The 18873-nt window shown below is 52.2% G+C and overlaps 2 protein-coding genes across 13 annotated transcripts in view; one reads left to right on the forward strand and one right to left on the reverse strand.

Moving 5' to 3' along the window:
• Positions 1-10545, forward strand: LOC122377617 (suppressor of lurcher protein 1-like). The gene is made up of 11 exons (XM_043357856.1): positions 1-10; positions 302-509; positions 2070-2320; positions 3058-3111; positions 3353-3403; positions 5973-6072; positions 7351-7434; positions 7776-7978; positions 8154-8361; positions 8562-8723; positions 10002-10545. The coding sequence occupies exons 1-11, from the start codon at positions 1-3 to the stop codon at positions 10195-10197; spliced, it is 1527 nt and encodes a 508-aa protein (XP_043213791.1). The 3' UTR covers positions 10198-10545.
• A 463-nt stretch (positions 10546-11008) lies between these two features.
• The window catches only part of LOC122377642 (MAP7 domain-containing protein 1-like), a 46445-nt gene continuing 38580 nt past the window's right edge, over positions 11009-18873 (reverse strand). For 10 of the 12 annotated variants that reach the window (XM_043357912.1, XM_043357916.1, XM_043357914.1 and 7 more), the window contains 9 exons: positions 17985-18173; positions 17375-17511; positions 16284-17001; positions 15740-16002; positions 15197-15418; positions 14525-14551; positions 12913-13292; positions 12263-12435; positions 11009-11739 (listed from right to left, as the gene is read on the reverse strand). In XM_043357912.1, coding sequence (XP_043213847.1) covers positions 11723-11739; positions 12263-12435; positions 12913-13292; positions 14525-14551; positions 15197-15418; positions 15740-16002; positions 16284-17001; positions 17375-17511; positions 17985-18173 — 2126 coding nt within the window. In that variant the 3' untranslated portion in view covers positions 11009-11722. The remainder of the gene's footprint in view (positions 11740-12262; positions 12436-12912; positions 13293-14524; positions 14552-15196; positions 15419-15739; positions 16003-16283; positions 17002-17374; positions 17512-17984; positions 18174-18873) is intronic. The other 2 variants (XM_043357919.1, XM_043357911.1) reach the window with 1 other exon arrangement.

Genomic DNA, 18873 nt, shown 5'->3' on the forward strand with positions numbered 1-18873 from the left:
ATGATATTTGGTAAATCTCCGGCTATATCTTCTTCGTTAAATCTTTTAAGGATTGAAGTAGCGATCGATTTATTCGTACACATGCCTGCCATGATCCTCTAAAGTGGCTTCATCTTATATCGATTAGTTTCTGGGATATAGCCGGAAATGCAAAACGGCAAAACCTACCGCTTAAACTCGCGAGAGCCATACTTACTTCAAATTATCCACTCCATTTTACCACTTCCATTAGCACTTAGCAGACTGTGATGGAGAGGTAGTAGGCGTGCATGTCTACCAAACTGACTGCCGCTGCGGACAGATCAGTTTGTGACCCGGGGTCAGCGTCTGTCCGGGGGCGGCTGTCACCTGCTCCTGCTCAGCGAGGACCGCCAGTCGGGCTCCATCTTCTCCGAGGGTTTCCCGGCGCTCTCTCCGCACCGGAACTGCTCCTACACTCTGTACGGCTCCCGGGAACAGCGAGTGACGCTCACGGCAGTACGGGTGGCGCTGCAGCCAGCCGACAGCAGGTCAGTCGCCGGGGGGGGGGGGGAGCGCGGGGCACATCAGGTCAGTCTCCGGGGACAGCAGGTCAGTCGCCTAGTCAGATGCCCAGGACAGGACGTGAGGGACTGGGGGCTGGGGCGCACTTCTATCTTTCTCCTTGTGGTTAAAATAGCGAAGCTAACACTAACTTAACCCGCGCCCCGCTGGGGGGGGGGGCAGAATCTGCCCCCCCTCCCGTTTTTCGCCAATAACTTCTAAACGCGTTACGCCAGCGACGCCAAACTTTCAGTACCTTATCATACATCAATTTGACACGTTCCCTGAAAATTTGAGCGAAATCCGTCGGAAAATTTTTGAGAAATTGACGTTTTAGTGACGTCATGTTCGCCATTTTCGCCTAAAAAACGGCAAAATTTCAAACGCCGCTAACATCTTCATTTTTAAAGGAATCAAGACGTAACAAAAAGATTATACGTGATTCTACTTTGTCTATCAAATGAATATCTCGGTTTTTTGAAAATTTTGGATTTTGGCCCAATTTTTTTTCAAAAAACTGACTTTTTTGGAAAAATAATTATAAAATCCAAAATTTTGAGTGTATCGAAAAAAACCGGAATATATGTCAGGGAAGTGGTCTATGTGCACCTACATACCAATTTTTAGAAGAATCGGTTCAAAAATGTGGGAGTTATTCAAAATTTTATGACGTCATGACACACAAAAATTTTGAAAAATGATTTTTTTGGAAGTTCTAGACCTCGTACGGAAACAAAAATAGCACCATTCGATTCGCCGTGAAAAACTGTATCAGATAGACACCTTTTTAGGCCTTAACAACCAACTTCAAAATTTGACCTCACTTGACCTGACCTTGACCTGACCTCGACCTCAAATTCATCCAGAGGTGGTCCATATCACTTATTGAGTGTGCCTATTGAATTCTATGCGTAAAATGACCCATAAAACATGTGTCGCACATGCCCTTTTCCATATTTTGTTTTTGGTGACCTGACCTGACCTGACCTGACCTGACCTTGACCTTGAACTTTGAATGACATTGTATGCAACGAATATTGTCTTGGTAGTCTAAGAACACGTTTTGGGCTATCAGTCTCAGTCCATTCTTCGGCAACTACGGTGCAAGGCCGATACTGTAGAAACTTGCATGTTGTACCCTTGACCTGACCTTGACCTGACCTCTGACCTAGTTAAGCAAAAAAATTTGGGCTCTAAAGATCCGCCTTGTTGAGAGCTTTCGATTGCCGTTTTCCCCGTCTTTCTACGACCATCGGTTTGGAAGTTAGACAGGGGGGGGCAGAATCTGCCCCCCCCCCCCAGCAGGGCGCGTATGGCTGAATAGCCCAGCGGGGCGCGGGTTAAAAATTCATTGTTTCGGTTTGACTTTGAGCCTTGGGTTTGACGACACTCTACCTGTGTTAACCTGTTTTTTGCAGACCATACAAAACTGAGTTACCATGTTTTCCATATCGAGATGTTTATAAGTCTCCCATTTTTATTAATCAGAGCAGTCGCTAGCCGGATCCCTCACCATCTGACCTTCTCACCCCGTTCCCGACCGCCAGCTGTGCCTCAGGAGACCGTCTGGTCGTGCACGGCGGGACCACGGAGCGGGCCCAGGTGATCGCCGAAATCTGCCGCTCAGGTCGTGTCGTACAGGTCACCTCATCGGGACCGTACCTGCACGTGACCAGTCACGTGACCGCAGCACCGGACGGTGCCGGCGGTCACGTGCGGCGCCCGGTGGCCGGGTTCAAGCTGGAGTACCGGTTTGAGGAGGACCCGGGCCGACGGGACCTGCCGCCGGATCTGATACGTAAGGGAATCGGACGTATGTCTCAAACAAATTATATGCCTTTATCAGATCCTAAACACGCTGCACGGCCGAATGTGCGTTTGTTTTGGTTGGATGACTTTAGTAAAGCTTGTTTTGAAGATTCTTGAAATATCGCTAATTTGCTCTTAATTGAACGTTTTAAAGGGACTCTCCCACCTTAACATTAGTTTTGAGTTGAGATAGCCAAATTGGTGGCCTTGGCCTGAAAATACCGGTTTGGGCATTCACAACATCGAAAAATGCTTTAATTCGGAGATATGGAATTTCAAACTTGCAGTTTTCGGATTCTAAGGGGCTAATGCATTGGTATGCCCCCTTAGAATTTGTGACGTCAGCGGAGATCTAACGATTTTTAAATCTTTTACTAAAACGTTTGGCAGCACGCGGTGGTATATGCTGCTTTGCGCGCAACAAATGCCGCACTTTCAAATAAAATCGCTAGGAACAGCGGAGATCCCAAAAAGTAAACAAAAGTAAAAGTCTAATATCTTGAAAACCGGTGAATATTTTTCGATGAAATTTGGTAGATATTCATTTTTGCTCTTTCTGAACCGAGCGACATCAGTTTCATGCCAATTCATTAACTTTTTTGAAGGTGGGAGGGTCCCTTTAACGACTGTCAGGCCGGTGCCATGTGTTTCGTAAAGCCACCTTTGTAAATCCGAGAGACTGGCTGAACTGACAATGTTCTCATTCCCCCCGGTTTTCCCAACAAGCATCAAACTTTCACAAGTATTTGGAAGACTTGGACGTCATGGGAATGATTATCGGTATGTACTATGTATCCATCGATGTATTTTGGAAAAATGCAAGCGTGAAACGCAATAAGAATAAGCTTAAACACCGCATTGACTCGTATATTTGTTCAGTGTACCTTTAAATATATTTCGATCATGGGCCTTTGAAGCATACCATTGTTTAGAGATTCTCTTTCTCATAAAAAGTTTATATTTACAATTAAGTTCTTCGTCAATACGGTTCCGTAATAAATACATTGTCGATCGTTTCCAGGGGACACCATCAACAGAACATCGGTATATCTCCCGTCGGAAACGCGCTGCGGTGAGCACTGAACAATGAACATTTAACTCGGGACTTGCTGGCGTCAAACGGTTCTACTTTTTACTTCACTGTACTTGCCTCCGAAACGGTGCATCGCAGGGAATCCCGATTTTCCCGATATCTCGATCTTTAGCAGTTGATCTGACCCTGACCGTGACCGCAAAACTATCATTTTTAAGGCTGATCAGTGATCACAATCTCTCGTCAGCAGATTTCGTGTGCTGCTTCTCATCGCGTGATCTATTCCTATTGCGATTATTTGTTTGTATATCAAAATCCGTAATTAATTTATATAAAACGTTACCGATTGTCACGCCGAGAAGACTCATCACAAACGCGTCCCACTGTTCTGACTTTTGGTATTCGAAAGCTAAGCCACGGCACGGAACGCCGTCAAGTGGATCGCCTGGCCGTTTGAACGTGGTCAAATCTGATGAGTCAGCATGACGGTGCGGTTTTGTATTGAGCCCGTGAACGGGCGACTCCACACACTAACTGCTTCCATCTTTCAGCATGACTCGTGTTACTACTCGGGAGGTCCTCGCCCTCGGCAGACCCACTAATTTTCTTCATGCCCCTATTGTGGCAGTTTCGCTTCCAGCGAGCTATTACGTTTACCTCCAACCCAGCACATATTATCCCAAGTCACACGGAGGATATTCTCTCATGCACCGCTGCTATCACCGCGCCCGAATCCGCCTCGCTCGACCATAGGCGCGGGAGCCGGGGGTGGGGGGGGGGGGGGGCAGTGGGGGCACCTTGCCCCCCCAACTCTGGGGCCCCCACCCGTGGGGGCGGTGCCCCCACAGCTTTGAGACGGAATACCACACTTTTTTTGCAAATGTTTTCTTTTTTGTTAAAAAAAAGCCGAGGGGTGAAAAATAAGTGGCCTAAAACCGGTGAGAAAACTAGATTTGGGGATACCCTAGGTTGACCTCTATTATGGTGTGCCCCCCCCCCCCCCAGTCGGAAAGTATAGTTCCCGCGCCCCTGCGCTCGACTAAAGTAACAGTCAAGTGTCACAGCAGCGTTTTCTGCGCGGGTCTGTTTGAATAAGCGGTATGGACTGCGCGCATTGCGCAGTGCACTCAATGCCCACATGCTGAGAGGCTGACCAGAGACCAAATCTGCAGCGTCACGTGCGTGGATTACTTACGAGGCGAAGGGCGCACACCCTGCCTGGGGCTGTTTGCTTGTTCACCACAGGTCATTGGTTGTAATACCAGTGACCGGATATGCAGAGGCTCACAGGCGACAAGCTTAGAATCCCATTAGCCTGCAAACCATCACTTTAGTTTTGTATAGCGATCAGTCATCAAGGGATAATTAAGGTCGGCGTTCTACGAGTTGCGTAGTTGCATTTAATTGAAGAACATTTCAGCGTCTGCACCCACTTGCCCCACATCCTCGGTGATTTGAAGAGGTTTCTCACAATAAATAGCCCGTTCAGACGCCGCTGGGCGCCTTTTAAAGGGAGATAATGACCTTTTTTCACAAAATCTAAGTTAGGACCATTTTCTGACAAAACACAACAAGTTATAATGTAAATTAAAACCATTTTGCTCAATTCGGTACCTTGCCGCAAATATCTCAACTTGAAGTCACGTTAGCGGGGAGCGCTGAAAATGACCGTTGAATAAGTACTTACATCACTTTTTGGTACTTGCATGTAATTTTGTAAAATGAGCGTATTCCTTACATTTGATCTTCATGACTTCTAGTTAGTTAATGGTCGTCTATAGTGCCTTCAAAAGATATTCATGGTTTGGGGGTGGTTTATGTCTAAATTTACGCAACTATTTTTCCTGTTCATCATCTGACGCCATATGCTGCTATTTTAGTAGCAACGACTCAATTTTGAATCGGTCCCGCCGACTGCACAATAAAAGAAGATAGATACAACACTTTTGCGGCATCACTGAAAAACTTATGCAGTACTGTTATCAAAATTATCATAACACCGTTCGACAAACCTGAAGTCTTTTTGAAATAAATATGCTTGTATTTTTCGCTTCAGGCTCTGACGCCAAAATAATGAATTTCGTAGTCGCAATCGCAAGATTTGGCTGCGTTTCTGGCGCATGCCGTTCATTTGTGGCGCAAAATATTACTTGGAAACAAAGAAGAGTAGGCACTATGTACCCCCGAATTAGAATCTAATTAATTCTAAACCGAATTAACTCTAATTCAAATTAGAATCCTTACAACCAAGCAACGACAAGGCGATAACATAAACAAAAACCCAAGCGTCGCTGTTTGAAACAAAAGCGCCATATACTGCGACTTTTTATAGAGAAGGACAACGCATTTCGGTGGGTGTTACAAGTACTGCAAGTACTGCTTCTTTTTTGCAAAAATAAAAACCTTTTTCACATACGAAAATGTGCTAGGAATTTTTCATATTTTATAGAAACTACAGTAGAAATAGTATAGATGTCGAGTAATTTTTATTTAAGAAAAAAGAAAGCTCATTATCTCCCTTTAAAGACGTTTTATGTCCGAGTGTCGCCGTGTGCTGCCGACCGGTGATCGGCCGGCACCGTGTGACCTTGTTCTCTGTCTCCCGCAGAGCTCAGCTGCCACCAGATGGTGCTGTCTGGCGACACGAGGTCCGGCGAGGTGTCCAGTCCCGGCCACCCGCTGACCTACCCGGCTAATATCCTCTGCAGGTGGGCACCGCACTGGCGCCGGGGCTACCGGGGAGGAGCTAGGAGGGGCCGGGGCGCCGGGGAGGGGCCCGGACCGTCGGAAGGAGAGGCTCCGGGCCGCCGCGTGAGCAGGGGGCCTCAGGGGCCCGAGATCGGTTTGACCGTCGACTGTAGAGCAGTCGCGAAACAATATTATAACTTAGTAATTATATCCAACAACGCAACTTGGGTAGTGATGACTATTCATAGAGATCTTATATACATAGAGATGACACGCATATGTTAACCCACGAGCCGCTGGGGGGGGGGGGGCATAAAGTTGCCCCCCCTTTACGTTTTGTGAAATATCTCCGAAACCTGATGAGCTACGAACGTGAAACTTGGCATAGCTTCAAATGAATACCTAGGCAATGTTTGAGGAAAGTTTGGTGGTTGTAGCACCTAAGATGACGTCACAGTGACGTCATAAAGTTTTGTCGTTTTCCGATATGGACCGTTTCTGATGACGCTGAGCATGAAACTCGACTGTAAATGAACTAGACAGCACCTGCTGTCATCCTAAAACATCTTACTACACTTCCATCTAGTTTCTGACCAATAATCGGCCCTTTATATTCGGTTCCATATATGTGCTGTATCGTGAGGAATATGAGAGTCGCAAATCTATAATTTCACTTATGACGTCACTGTGACGTCATTTCAAATGGGATCGACACCAAATTTGGACACAACCTCGGCTAGGTATTCAGGAAGATGTGTGCAAAGTTTCGCTTCTCTATCTCTTCGCGTTGCGACGATATCGTCGCAGAAGTAAAGGGGGGGCAACTTTATGCCCCCCCCCCCCCAGCGGCCGGCGGGTGGCGCGGAGGCCCAGCGGCCGCCGGGTTAAAGCACTTGATTTCGTGGCGATTTCGTTTCGTTTCACTTGATTTCGTGTATATAAGATCTCTATGTGACTATTGACCACATCTTCCGTCCCATTTCATTCTTCGACTCCCAAGTCATTGAGACTTCGCTGAAATTTGCGGTAAAACATGTTTTTAGATGTTTTCGTGTCTAACGATGCCCAGTGCAGCCTCCGACCACCTAGCTACGTCCGGTTTCGGATTGCGGCCGTAGTAAAAACCAGTTCCGCGGAACCGGATTGTGCAGATGCCAGCCCATACAATTGAAGGCCAGTCCCAGGTCACTTGGTCAAAACCATGGGAGATAAGCCCCCATGTTGCAACAATCGGTGATTGCAGTGAATAGTGATCAGTATGCAGCGCAAATAAGCACAATAACGTGTTCTTCTTCCAGGTACGAATTCCAGGGAAACGGTAACGATAGAGTTATCCTTCACTTCGAACACTTCGACCTGAGGAAAAACACAACGCTCAAAACGTAAGTCATCTATAGCCCTAAAAAAAACTGTTTTGCGCATTGTTTTCACATGTAAAAGGGTAGGTACGCTGACGCTCCAGTACTTGAAATGCTGCAGCCCAAGTTCAATATGTCATCGATATACGTCCGGGATACGAAGATTGGTCGTAAATAATGACACAAGGCACTTACATGGCCTTGCCCACTTCGGCGGCATAAATGCTGATAAGCATGTTTCTATTGTGAGCCTACAGTGGCTCCTTAGCTCTTCAGGCGAACATCTATTTGCCGGACGTTTGCAGGCATGACTAATTGGACTATGGCGCAGCGTTTCGCCTGTCCTGACCCTCTGCCGCCCCCAGGTGTCGCGGCGCCGACTCGGTGACCGTTCTCGGTCTGTCGGCCGGCCGACTCAGGCTGCTCCGTCGACTCTGCGGCTCCGGCCAGCCAGCTCGAGTTATGTCCCCTGACCACCGGCTGCTTCTACTGTTCGCCACGGGCGGCGCCACCGGCGCGGGACCAACCGGACCAACCGGCTTCAGAGCCACCTACCGGTTTGTCAGAGGTGCGGGAGCTGCTCCGGTGGAGGGTGTCTGCCTGTTTTTAGCACATAGATTACCGCGTCCACCCACCAGCGAAACATCGAGCAATGCTGTATTGCAACCACTTTGTAATTAGATAGAAATAAATCATTCCTTTGACGACTTAGGTTATTGATTACTTCTAGCGTTTTGTTTCAGATTACGGACTCACCACCGGCGTCCAGCTGCCGACCAGTTCTTGTGCCTTCGAGTTCCGGAGCAGCATGCTGAGGGAGGGAACCTTCCGGACGCCAAACGCGCCAGGCTACTATCCCGGTAACACGGACTGCCACTTCTACTTTATCGGAGGCGCCAACGAGACCGTTCTGGTGCAGTTCGGCTACTTCGATGTGGAGGGCATCTACCCGTGAGTCAGTGTGTATTTGTCTATTTTATTGATTGTGAACTTTTCATCTTGCACAGTGGACCAGTGTTTGTATTAGGGTGGCTTGGAGGAGGTTCAAGAGAGGTTCACGAGGTTTAACGAAGTTCGCGTAAGTAATTTACCGAGTTTCATGTGTGTAAACTAACCTGTCTAGCTATGTCAGTGCGTGCCGTTTTCCCCAGTTGCCGGCTCGGCTCGTCCTCTGACTATCTGGAGGTGGACTCCGGCGATCGGTCCCCCGTGGACGGTCTGGATTACCAGGGCGCCGGGCACGGGCCGCCGGAGCGGTACTGTGGGGACACGGCGCCACCCAACCCGCTCATCGCTGACACCGGCCATCTGAGGTGAGCAACGCTGAGCGATGGATGGATAATACTGACCGCCAAGCATTTACACTAGAGTTGCAAAATTTCCCTACCGCACTACCGGCATGCCGGTAATTTTTCACTACCGCAGGTTTTTTTTCGTGGTATCTGGCATGTCTTGCCGGTAGCATGCCGGTATTTTTGATTTTGCACAAAAAATTATCAGCATATGATTCAAACTTTGGACACTAAGAGGCTATTGAATTGTAATAAGTTGGACAATGGGTGGCTGCTGGGTGGGGCGGTTACTGAAATTGCCAAAATGTGGCATCTCATGTAGGGGTAAGCCAGAATCAAGAATGCAGGTTTTTTAGTATGCCGGTAATTTGGCGGTTTTTTGCTGGGGGCGTGGTAGCATGCCGGTATCCCAGAAAATGTTTGTGGGGCGGGGCGGTGCCGGTAGCAGCCCATTGGGAAAACTTTGCAACTCTAATTTACACCGCTGATAACAGTGCGTACCGTTGTGTGTAGAGTCCAAGTGGCGCTGTTTGTAGACCCCGTTGCGTTCTGCCGTCGAGTTCCGAGGCTCCAGAAATAGAGGATTCTTCATGGCTCCGAGTGGAAGATAAGGATATCTTTTCCAAGCGGGTTACTGAAAAACCGAGCGACGAAGGAGCGAGGTTTTTCTGTAACACGCGAGGAAAAGATATCCGATCTTCCACGAGTGAGCCATGAGGAATCCTATATCTTTCTATGTTGAGGTTTATTCTCACTTATTTAAATATCATATTCAAATGTATTCATCTATGTAAAAATAGATTTAGAGTATTTTGTATTTATTTCATAAGCTTCATACACAAATAACCGTTAAAAATGGTTCGCTTATTGACCCATCATCACTTGAACTCTTGATTTTTAGCTATGAACCCTCGAGACCTTATCTTCGCATCTCAGAGGGATGCAGAGATAACAAATTCTTATCTTTGCATCTCAGAGGAGTGCGAGATGAAATATCCCTGCACTGTAGACCCAATGACAAATAAACCTCTACTAGAAAGATTGTGATTTCCTGCACAGATTTCGTCACAAGTGTCGTGCCCTTGTCTGCAGATACCCGGGTGTCTCAGTCCCTCGCGTTACGAGATAGTAGTGGTTACTTCCGCCCCTCAACACTGAACACTCACACCAACTGACTGCTGAAGCCCTGTGGTGGGTTCAGTCGGGATCCGGCACTCCCTGGCATCTCAGGAGAGATGACAGCTCTTCGGACGAAAGCTGAATCTGCCAACCACTGACTCGGGTACTACTCTCCCACAGACTGACGTTTCACTCAAACGGTCAGTTCGAGGCCACGGGGTTCGAGGCCCGGTACCGGTTCATCTCCCGAGCGGAGGAGGTGGCCGTGGCTCCTGCCGCCTCCACGGGCGCGGCCGAGCTCCGCCTGCCGCCGACGGGGCTCCTGCTGCTGACCGGGTGTCTGCTGAGACTGATTGGAGCGCAGGGTCCTGGCTGAGCGGCGCGCCCGGCCCCGGCTGACTGGGTGTCTGCTGAGGTTGAGCGGCAATCGATGGGTCAGCGACCGTTGGTCACGGCTCACTAAGTCTAAGACCCCACGGAATTCTGCGGCCAGTGAATCGTCACCAGGGAGGGTCAGGGACCATTGGATGGAGGGGCGAGCGCCTGTCCCAGGCGTCATGTGTGTTGCGATACTCGTTTTTATTTTTTCGTCTGTAAATCTTGCATTGTATCAGCAGGGGACTACCGCACTTTTGCCTGGAGTCGTTTGGAGACTGGATGGGTTTGTGATAGTGTGGTGTTGTAGAAATATTTTCTGGCTTGTGTGCACTGGATGTTATTCGTTCGTGTCGCAATAATAGAGCTCAGAGGTCAGTTTTACCAACAGAAAAATAGCCGCCTGCCGGAATTTTTTGCCTAAGGAATGCTTCACATACAGAGCGTAAACAGTAAAGCCCTATCCGCTTACATGCCCATCGTATGTGAAGCGGTCTTTGGGCAAAATTCCGGCAGGCGGCTATTTTTCTGTTGGTAAAACTGGCCTTAGGACTACGAACTATCTAGTCAGGTGTAAGCCAACATCATATCAAATGCTTTAGAAGCTATTAATAGTCATATCACGAGTCAATATAGTCAATAGTCAATATCACGAGTGCATTATCGTATTTTGACATTTGCCTGTGATGCGGCATGGATGCCTTCAATACAGCAATCAAGTGTTTGATCACCCCCATGTCATCCCATCTACAACCAGTATCGCCGGACGCCAGGACTATCGCCCAGTTGACGTTGAAGTGTCGACTCGGACGCATAGTATCGAGTTTATATTTCAGCACCCGTCCATTCGCCGTGCGCCGCCCGACACGGCTGGCCGAGCGGGCGGCGCGACGCACCAACACGAACACGCCGAAATAGATTACATCGCTGCGGCGTTTATTTTACAGTCGAACGCCGCAAAATAAACTCTTCTCGCGGGGAATATGACTGAACTGCCGAACAACTCTCCCCCGCCGTCGCCGGCGGGTGCACGGTAGCCCCTCCGGCTGGCGTGGCCGCCCCACACAGGGCGACCCCTTCTCGGCCGCAGTCTGCGGCAAACGTCAACCAGCAGCCCACGGCCGCACCGCTCCCCGAAAACGTGTTAAGGAATACTTCCAACAGCAGCAGCGCGGCGAGTGTTAGGAACGGGTAACACCCCGCCGCTGGCAGGCTAATACAGAGTGTATACAGGCGCGAGCGAGCGCGCTCGACTTAGTGTGTGATACAGCTAAAACGGGCGTCCAAGACCTGCTGTCGGCTCACATACTCGTATTAGTACCCCGGGCACACCGGGGCGGCGCGCACGGGCTGTCCGCCGGTCTGTCGGCGCGGGTCAGTCCGCCCGCCGATATCACTATTGCCCCGGCCGGCTCACCGACCGGTCACAGCGTAACACTTGTCTCTGACACACGCACATACACACCAACACGGGCGCACAGCCGCTCACACCGTCCTCCCAGAGCACACAGACACACTCGCACCGTCTACATCTGGAGCAGATCTGAAACGCACGGGGGTGGGGGGACGCGTCAGTCACAGGGTATCAGACATAATGGCAGGGGGAGTCAGACATACATTCAGACGGGAACAGAAGACCGCGTTCCGGACAAAGGGACAGGGAGGGTATCGGACACGGGTAGGGAAACTAGGTGGCGGTGTCAGACAGCAGACACAGGGATAGGGGACCACGTCAAATACAGGAACAGAGGACCGTATCAGACAAAGGGACAGCGAGAGAGTTCAACACATCCGACGTGGGGACAGAAATTTAAACGTAGCTAGTACAAACAGCGGACTCAGCATGGAAGATCTCCAAACGCTAAAGCCATCGCATGTAAAGACAGGCTCACTTCAACTCTTTAATTACTCCCACGAGCTAGCTCGTCCGTCGCCCGGCTCGGAGAGACGGGGAGACTGAGTTCAGATATTCGGTTCAAGACGGTGCGCAATCACCGCTCCCATGAGCCCCCCGTCCACCTAACCGTCCAACATCGCCCATTTCCTGAAGTTATGCCCTCACTGACCGGCGATCTGCGGTGCTGGCCGGCACGGCTCGGCCTCCGTCGCCGCCGCCGGTACAGACGTCAGCGAAGGCGTCGGGGTCGACTCGGACACGTTCGAGTTCAACGAGTCGTTGTCGTTGCTGACCGTCGACGTCGACTTGAGGCTGAGCGGGTCCAGCGACGACAGACTGGACCTGGAGACCGGAGAACCGAGGTCGGTTAGTCACGATAGAGATGGAAAATCGGACATCTTTACGCGACCTTCGTGAGAGAAGCTGCCAGATTCCAGCAACATGACTAAACCATCCAAAAACACAAGTAGGGTAAGTCTGGGCATCCCAGAGCAATCGCCTCGCCAACGGATACTATTCCACCCGTGTGTTGTACCTCTCAGATAGTGTTCCATTTCAGCTGCACACCGTCTACGCTGTCTCTCTTGGCTCAGATAATCACTCTAGGCCCCATCAAATCTGTTTCCTCCCTGTTCAGCTCAAGTGTCCCATCCACCTCAATTCTGTTCCCTTGCCAGTATTCCACCCATCGCTGCTTCTCATCAGCACCCCGTCGAGCAGTTCCAGCACTCAGTCGCCCCTCCCTTGTCCCCCTCGGCTGGAGCCCGACGCCCGCCCGAATTCCCGCTCCACAACATCTCTCCTCTCTCGGCCACTGACCCGAACTCTCCGCTGGTGACGCCGCTGTCGGCGCGTCCGGGCGGATCCACCGCCGGCGCCTGGCCGTTGGTCGTGCCCGCTCCGTTCGAGTGCACCGGACTGGCCGGCAGAGGACTGGAGTCGGTCGACATGGGCTCCGGCTGGTCGGCCGCCGGCGCGGCGGGCGCGGCGGGGGCGGGCGCGGGGGCGGGGGCGGGGGCGGCGGCCGGCGCGTCGGCGCTGATGACGCTCAGGTCGGAGACGGACGCCGACAGGTCGGCCGGCGGCGGCTGCGCGCTCTGCGCGGCGTTCATGGCGTTCAGGTCCATCACCGAGACAGTGCGGTCGGCCGGCGCCGAGGCCGGGGAGTTCATCGCCTTCAGGTCCGTCACAGAGGTGGTCTGCGGAGGGAGGGACAGTCAGACCGCTGGGATACGGGCTAACAGGTCACGGATTGAATCAACTCGCACTGAACTAGAACGTAGCGGGTGAAACACATTTCCAGCTCCAAACGTTAACTAAAAAGAAAAATCCTGAAGTTAAAAGGTTCATCACAAAAAAGACTTGACATAGCTGTAATCAAAGCATGACACCAGCAGGTATCCACCAGGCAAGCAAACACCAGCAGAAGCCATCACCGTTCACGAAATACGAGACAACACATGACAAAATGACGAAGATTGGAGTGAGCGCCTGCAAATGTGAGTGCCATCAGCTGACACCAGCCTCGGTAAGCGCTTAATTGGAGCATTAGTTTCCATACTTCGGTCCTGGATGTGAGTGTTTTCCCGGGGAAATAACTAGCTATTCATCGCCCAAAACATGCCGTAAGCAAGCTGCCGTAAATGAAATACCAGATGAATACCAAGCCATTAAATAAACATACATACGCCTCCACTAACAATCGTATGACAACCTAGTCTACACCGAGTTAGATAGACCCGTTACAACGCTAAGGTTAGGTTGGTGTGATGCCGGATGCGGAGTTTGAGACGCCAAGTGCAACCGACCTCCAGTCATCTAAAATCACAGGAGGATGCGAATTGCGATAGTGTCCGGGGCATTATCTAGTGCCTACACAACAAGCATGCAGACCGGTTCCAGAGGCTTGAAGTACTGCAGGCAACTATGGAAATAAACCTTCGAAGAGCCAGCAAATGCCGTTTAGAAATCATGAAACTGATGCCAGCCGCATTTGTCTTATTGACGAATACACGCGAACACTTTTCGAAATAGAAAACCGTCGAACAGGAGACACTAAACCTTATTGACTGGGACCAAACGAGTTTTGTGTTTAAAATACGATAGCAGTCCTAGCATTTCAATGATACGTTTCGGCCTTTGTTAAAAAAACGGAGATGGAAGCATATGACCTCCAAAGCATTTAAACCATTGTAAAACAGAGTTGGAAGCTTACCGTTGCCAACATACTTCCAAAAGCCAAAGAATGAAGCCCAGGACAAACAAAATAGCCACCGACTGAAGCCAGACCTCGCCAACTGAACTGCAGGGTACAACCTCCAAGCCTCTACCGTGACCAAAGACCACCGCAGACGCGCACACATGCCCCCACGAGTTAGCGACCTTCCGTGACACTCCCAGGTGTTCAGACCGGCCACGGAGGGGGACCTACCTGGGTCAGCCCTGCGGCCTCTTCAGCCTGCCGGAGCGGGCACGGTCAGGGCGACACGCGGAGACACCGGGAAAGTCAGGGAGACACCCGAACGGTCAGGGAGACAGTCGGACACACCTGGAGCGGGCACGATCAGGGCGACACGCGGAGACACGGGGAGGCCAGGGAGACGACCCGAGACACCCGGAGACGGGGGACGGTCAGGGAGACACACAGAGACATGAGGACAGTCATGCAGATACCGGAGACATGGGGACATATCACGGAGATACCCGGAGACGGTCAGAGAGACAAGGGACGGTCAGGAAGATACTTGGAGACGGTCAGGCAGACACCCGAAGACTGTAGACTGTGGAGTAGACCGCTTCAGTACACAATGACATCAGCTTGCTGGGAGAATGACACTTGAATAGGAAGACAGAAATGACCGGGAGGTTCCTTTACGAAGAACAACTTTGTGGGTATATTCATGGACGGGGCAGCCACAACTGACATACAGGTCATGCAATACACCCTTTCATTGGGTCCAAAACGACGAAAACCATAAGAAAGACGAGCGGAAGACGCCTACCCAATCACCGAATCACCCCACATTACAGGTAAATAACTTTTCTCGAACACTCCACCATTCTCTCTCAGACTATCAACTACTCCACTGCTCCATACACGTACCTTAGTGGGTGTGCTGGCGCCACGCGTACGGCTCATGATCTCGGCCACGCGCGAGCGGCGCTTCTTCCGCTCGGCCTCCTCGCGCTCCAGTTTTTCGGCGGCGGCCCGGCGGGCCTCCTCGGCCTCCTGTCGGGCGCGCGCCTCCTCCGCCTCGCGCTGGATGCGCTGCTGCTCCTCCTGCTCGCGGCGGCGTGCCTCCTCCTGACGCTCCTGCTCGGCCATCTGGGGGTGAGGGGAGAGGTTTACACGCCGTACTTACTACTTACTGTTATTTACCACGTACTTAGTACTTACTACGCCGTGTATTGATTGTTCGAATGGATAGGATATGACCATGCGGTTGGACGATCATCGAATGGAAGGAACGACAACTGACTTCACCCAAAAACTTCATTATTGGCAGCGGAAGCGCAAAATGAATGCATCAGTGTAAAGACGACGAGCTGAGGTATGCTTTAGAGCCAAAATATATAAAGTTTGGATAATATACCACCGCAGTATATAATCCGTCTCAGTGTGCCGGTCGTTGGGCACTCTACCAACCTCAATGGCGCGCTGCAGCCGCTCCTGCTCCGCCTTCTTGGCCTCCTCGATGAGCCGCATCATCTCCTGCTCCTCCTGGCGGGCGCGCTCCTCCTCCTGCCGGGCGCGCTCCTGCTCCTGGCGCTCCTGCTCCTCGCGCTGCAGCCGCTCCAGTTCGGCCTGACGCTCGGCCTCCTCGCGCGCTTTGCGCCGCTTTTCGGCCAGCGCCGCCCGGGCGGCTGCCTCGCTGGTGTAGCCCGCCTGACGACGGCCGGCCGCGCTCTCTGCCGGTCAAAGCAGGGGGTGGGGTGAGGGCGAGGGTACCGCCAGTCGAACAAGGCGCGCAGATCGTCCACGTCGGACGAACTCAGAAAAAAGGTCAGTCTCTGCTTGGTTCTGATATTAGAAGTGGCGGCTGTATTGGAAAAGACGCGCAAAAATATTGAGGGTAACACCTAACGAGCGCAGTGACTCGAATCGGTGGTCACGTCGCCCAACTAACCTAAGCGCTACACTGTTGCGCTAACACCTCTATTGGATCCTTATCCCGCAGTGAGCCACTCACCAGGCGTTTCCTGACTGGCCTCGGTCGGTGGTGGCGACACCGACTTCTTGGCCGGCGTCGCCGGGGCGGCCTTTTTGGCCGGTGGCGGGGACGCTGCCTTTGCGTCTGCCGGAGCGGCCGTGGCCACAGGAGTAGGCGGTGTCACAGTGGCCTCGGGGACCTGGGGCGCCTCAGCGGGCTTCTCCGCGGGCTGGGAGTCGAAGCTCTCTGCCGGGGCCGGCTGGACGGCCGAGTCTGGAGCGTCGGCCGTCGGGTGTTCTGTTGTCACCTCAGTCTCCCCGTTCACCGCGGAGACAGCAGGGGCGGAAGACGGCTCGGCTGGAGCGGTCTCCTCAGTCTGCTGAGTCTCGCCGTTCTCCACAGCGGTAGCGGGGGCCACCGTATCGGCCGGAGCCGTCTGTGGCTCCTCAGCGGCCACCACTGGCTTCTCTGCCTCACCAGACTCCGCCTTCACCTCCGTCCCCTCAGCCTCTGCGGCCGCAGGGACCACCTCTGGCTTCCCCTCCTCCACCGGCTCAGGCGCGGGCTCGGTCTTAACCTCCGGCGCCGTCTGTTCAGCCGCCTCCTTGGCGGGCTCTGACGGGGCCTGCGGGGTGTCTTTCTGGCCCTCCGTGCCGGCCGGCTCTCCGTTCGACTGGGCGGGCGGCTCCTCGGGAACAGGCGGCGCCACCTCCACTGAGGGAGACGGCTGCGGGGTGTTCGACTTGGAGCGCAGCTTCTGGCGAACGAAACGACGGATGCGCGTCAACACCCGCAAAAAAAACAAGCAAATAGGTACCAGTTACAGACAAATCACACAAACATGCTGTCAATGATAACTGTCAAAAACAGTGGCAATAAAGAACACCCTAGCTGACCGGAAATAGGCTAGGAAATAGACAAGCAGGTCACAGGTACTAGATGATTTCCAGTAAGTGCTCATACGAAATTTTAACAATGTCACGCTATTGTTCTAGCACACGTCAGACGAGCAACGGACAAAGTCTGAGGTAACGTCAGTCGTTACCTCAGACGAGCAACGAAACACAATTAGCCCTGCCTGCCGTCACAGCTGCTATCTCTACCCTCTCTCGACCGTCCAGCCCTCTCACCTTCTTTTTGGCATCCTCAGCCTTGACATCCTTGGGCGTCCTCCTGGCCGGGGCTGCGGGAGACGGCCGTGCCTGGGTGGACAGCGAGCGGCGGCCGGTACCGGCAGCACCGGGGGGCCCGGTGGGCGTACGGGCCGCTGTGGAGCGCCCCAGGTCAGGTCACGGCGGAGTAAAGAGTGAATAAAGGGTGAGTCAGAGTACCCACATGGTTACAGTGATATCTAGGGCTCTGATAGGTAGTAGACGGCATGAAGAGTTGAACCCTAACAAAGCAACAAAGGTGCTACCTATCATGAACACGATAGTAGCTGTCTACTTGGAATCTTATGTCAAGTATTCATCGACACGTCATATCAATGTTCTTGCTACCGTAAACATTGAACATGCAAGAAACACTTGACCTCAAGGGACAAAGACAAGGCTCAGACGGACATGAACTCGACAATCCTACCACCAACCTACTACATCACAGTCCCATCCTAGTTATGACTCAACCCCTGCCCGATACCTACTCGTAACACCCACCCGCCCTTCTTGGATGGGTAGACAATAGACATTGACCTCAGCAGCCAGCAGACCCTGAATCCCCTACAATTCCCCCATCACCCACCGTCCGTCTGTTTGGTGGCGGCGTCGGCGGTGGCCGGCCGGGCCGGGATCCCGGCGATGCTGACTGGCCTCTGTCGGCGCGGTGAGGCGCGCGCGCGCAGCGGCGGACCGCTGGCCGGCGCGCCGCTGTGCTGGGACAGGGACGAGGTCGGCCTCGACGGGGAGGTGGGCGTGGCCGCGCCGCTGGCACCTGCCGGCGGACGGAGGTCAGAGAGAGCGGCGACACCGGGGGGATCAGTGTGACGAGGCCGCCGCTGGCACCTGTCGGGGGTCGGCGGTCAGAGAGGGCGGAGACACCGAGAGGTTAAGGGTGGGGAGATTACCGGGGTTTCAGGGTGACGAGGCCGCCGTTGGCACCTGCCGGGGGGCGGCGGTTAGAGAGGGCGGAGACGCCGGGGGGTTAAAGGTGGGGAGACTGTCGGAAAACGCTGGCACGGTGTGAACAGGGCTAAGGGAGGAGGCTGCTTCACCGACAGCGCCTGCGGGCGGATGGCGCAGGGAAATGGCGGGCTAATAAGATGGTTAGTGGGAGCGTGGGAGAAGGTATGGACAACGGTCATAGCTGCTCGGTCGCTGCTTCAATTGCAGCGCAGCGACCTGTGAAAGTAGCATTCATGGTAGCAGGTGAGGTCATATGAGAGACAAATAACACGGCTGTGAAACGATGAACTATAAGTGACATACTGGGTAAATCTCAACCACGCTGGCTAAAAATAGCTTTCGTAGAAGAAAGACACAGGTAAAAACCAATTAACTTAGACCACCACCAACCAAAGTATCACCCAAGATTACTAGGACATAATTATATCGTATCACTACTCACTAAATAGATCACGTAGAAACTAGCCCATGTCTGACTTAAGTACTGCCAACGAATAGCTAAGATCTGC

This window comes from Amphibalanus amphitrite, unplaced genomic scaffold (assembly GCF_019059575.1).
Source record: "Amphibalanus amphitrite isolate SeventyFive unplaced genomic scaffold, NRLGWU_Aamphi_draft 000048F_arrow, whole genome shotgun sequence".
NCBI classification, from domain to species: domain Eukaryota; kingdom Metazoa; phylum Arthropoda; class Thecostraca; order Balanomorpha; family Balanidae; genus Amphibalanus; species Amphibalanus amphitrite.

Bases quoted from the DNA above. Each gene is read 5' to 3' on its own strand.
- LOC122377617 (XM_043357856.1), top strand. The intron at 8,362-8,561 runs GTGAGTCAGTGT...CGTTTTCCCCAG, and splicing joins GATGTGGAGGGCATCTACCC to TTGCCGGCTCGGCTCGTCCT. The intron at 8,724-10,001 runs GTGAGCAACGCT...ACTCTCCCACAG, and splicing joins GCTGACACCGGCCATCTGAG to ACTGACGTTTCACTCAAACG.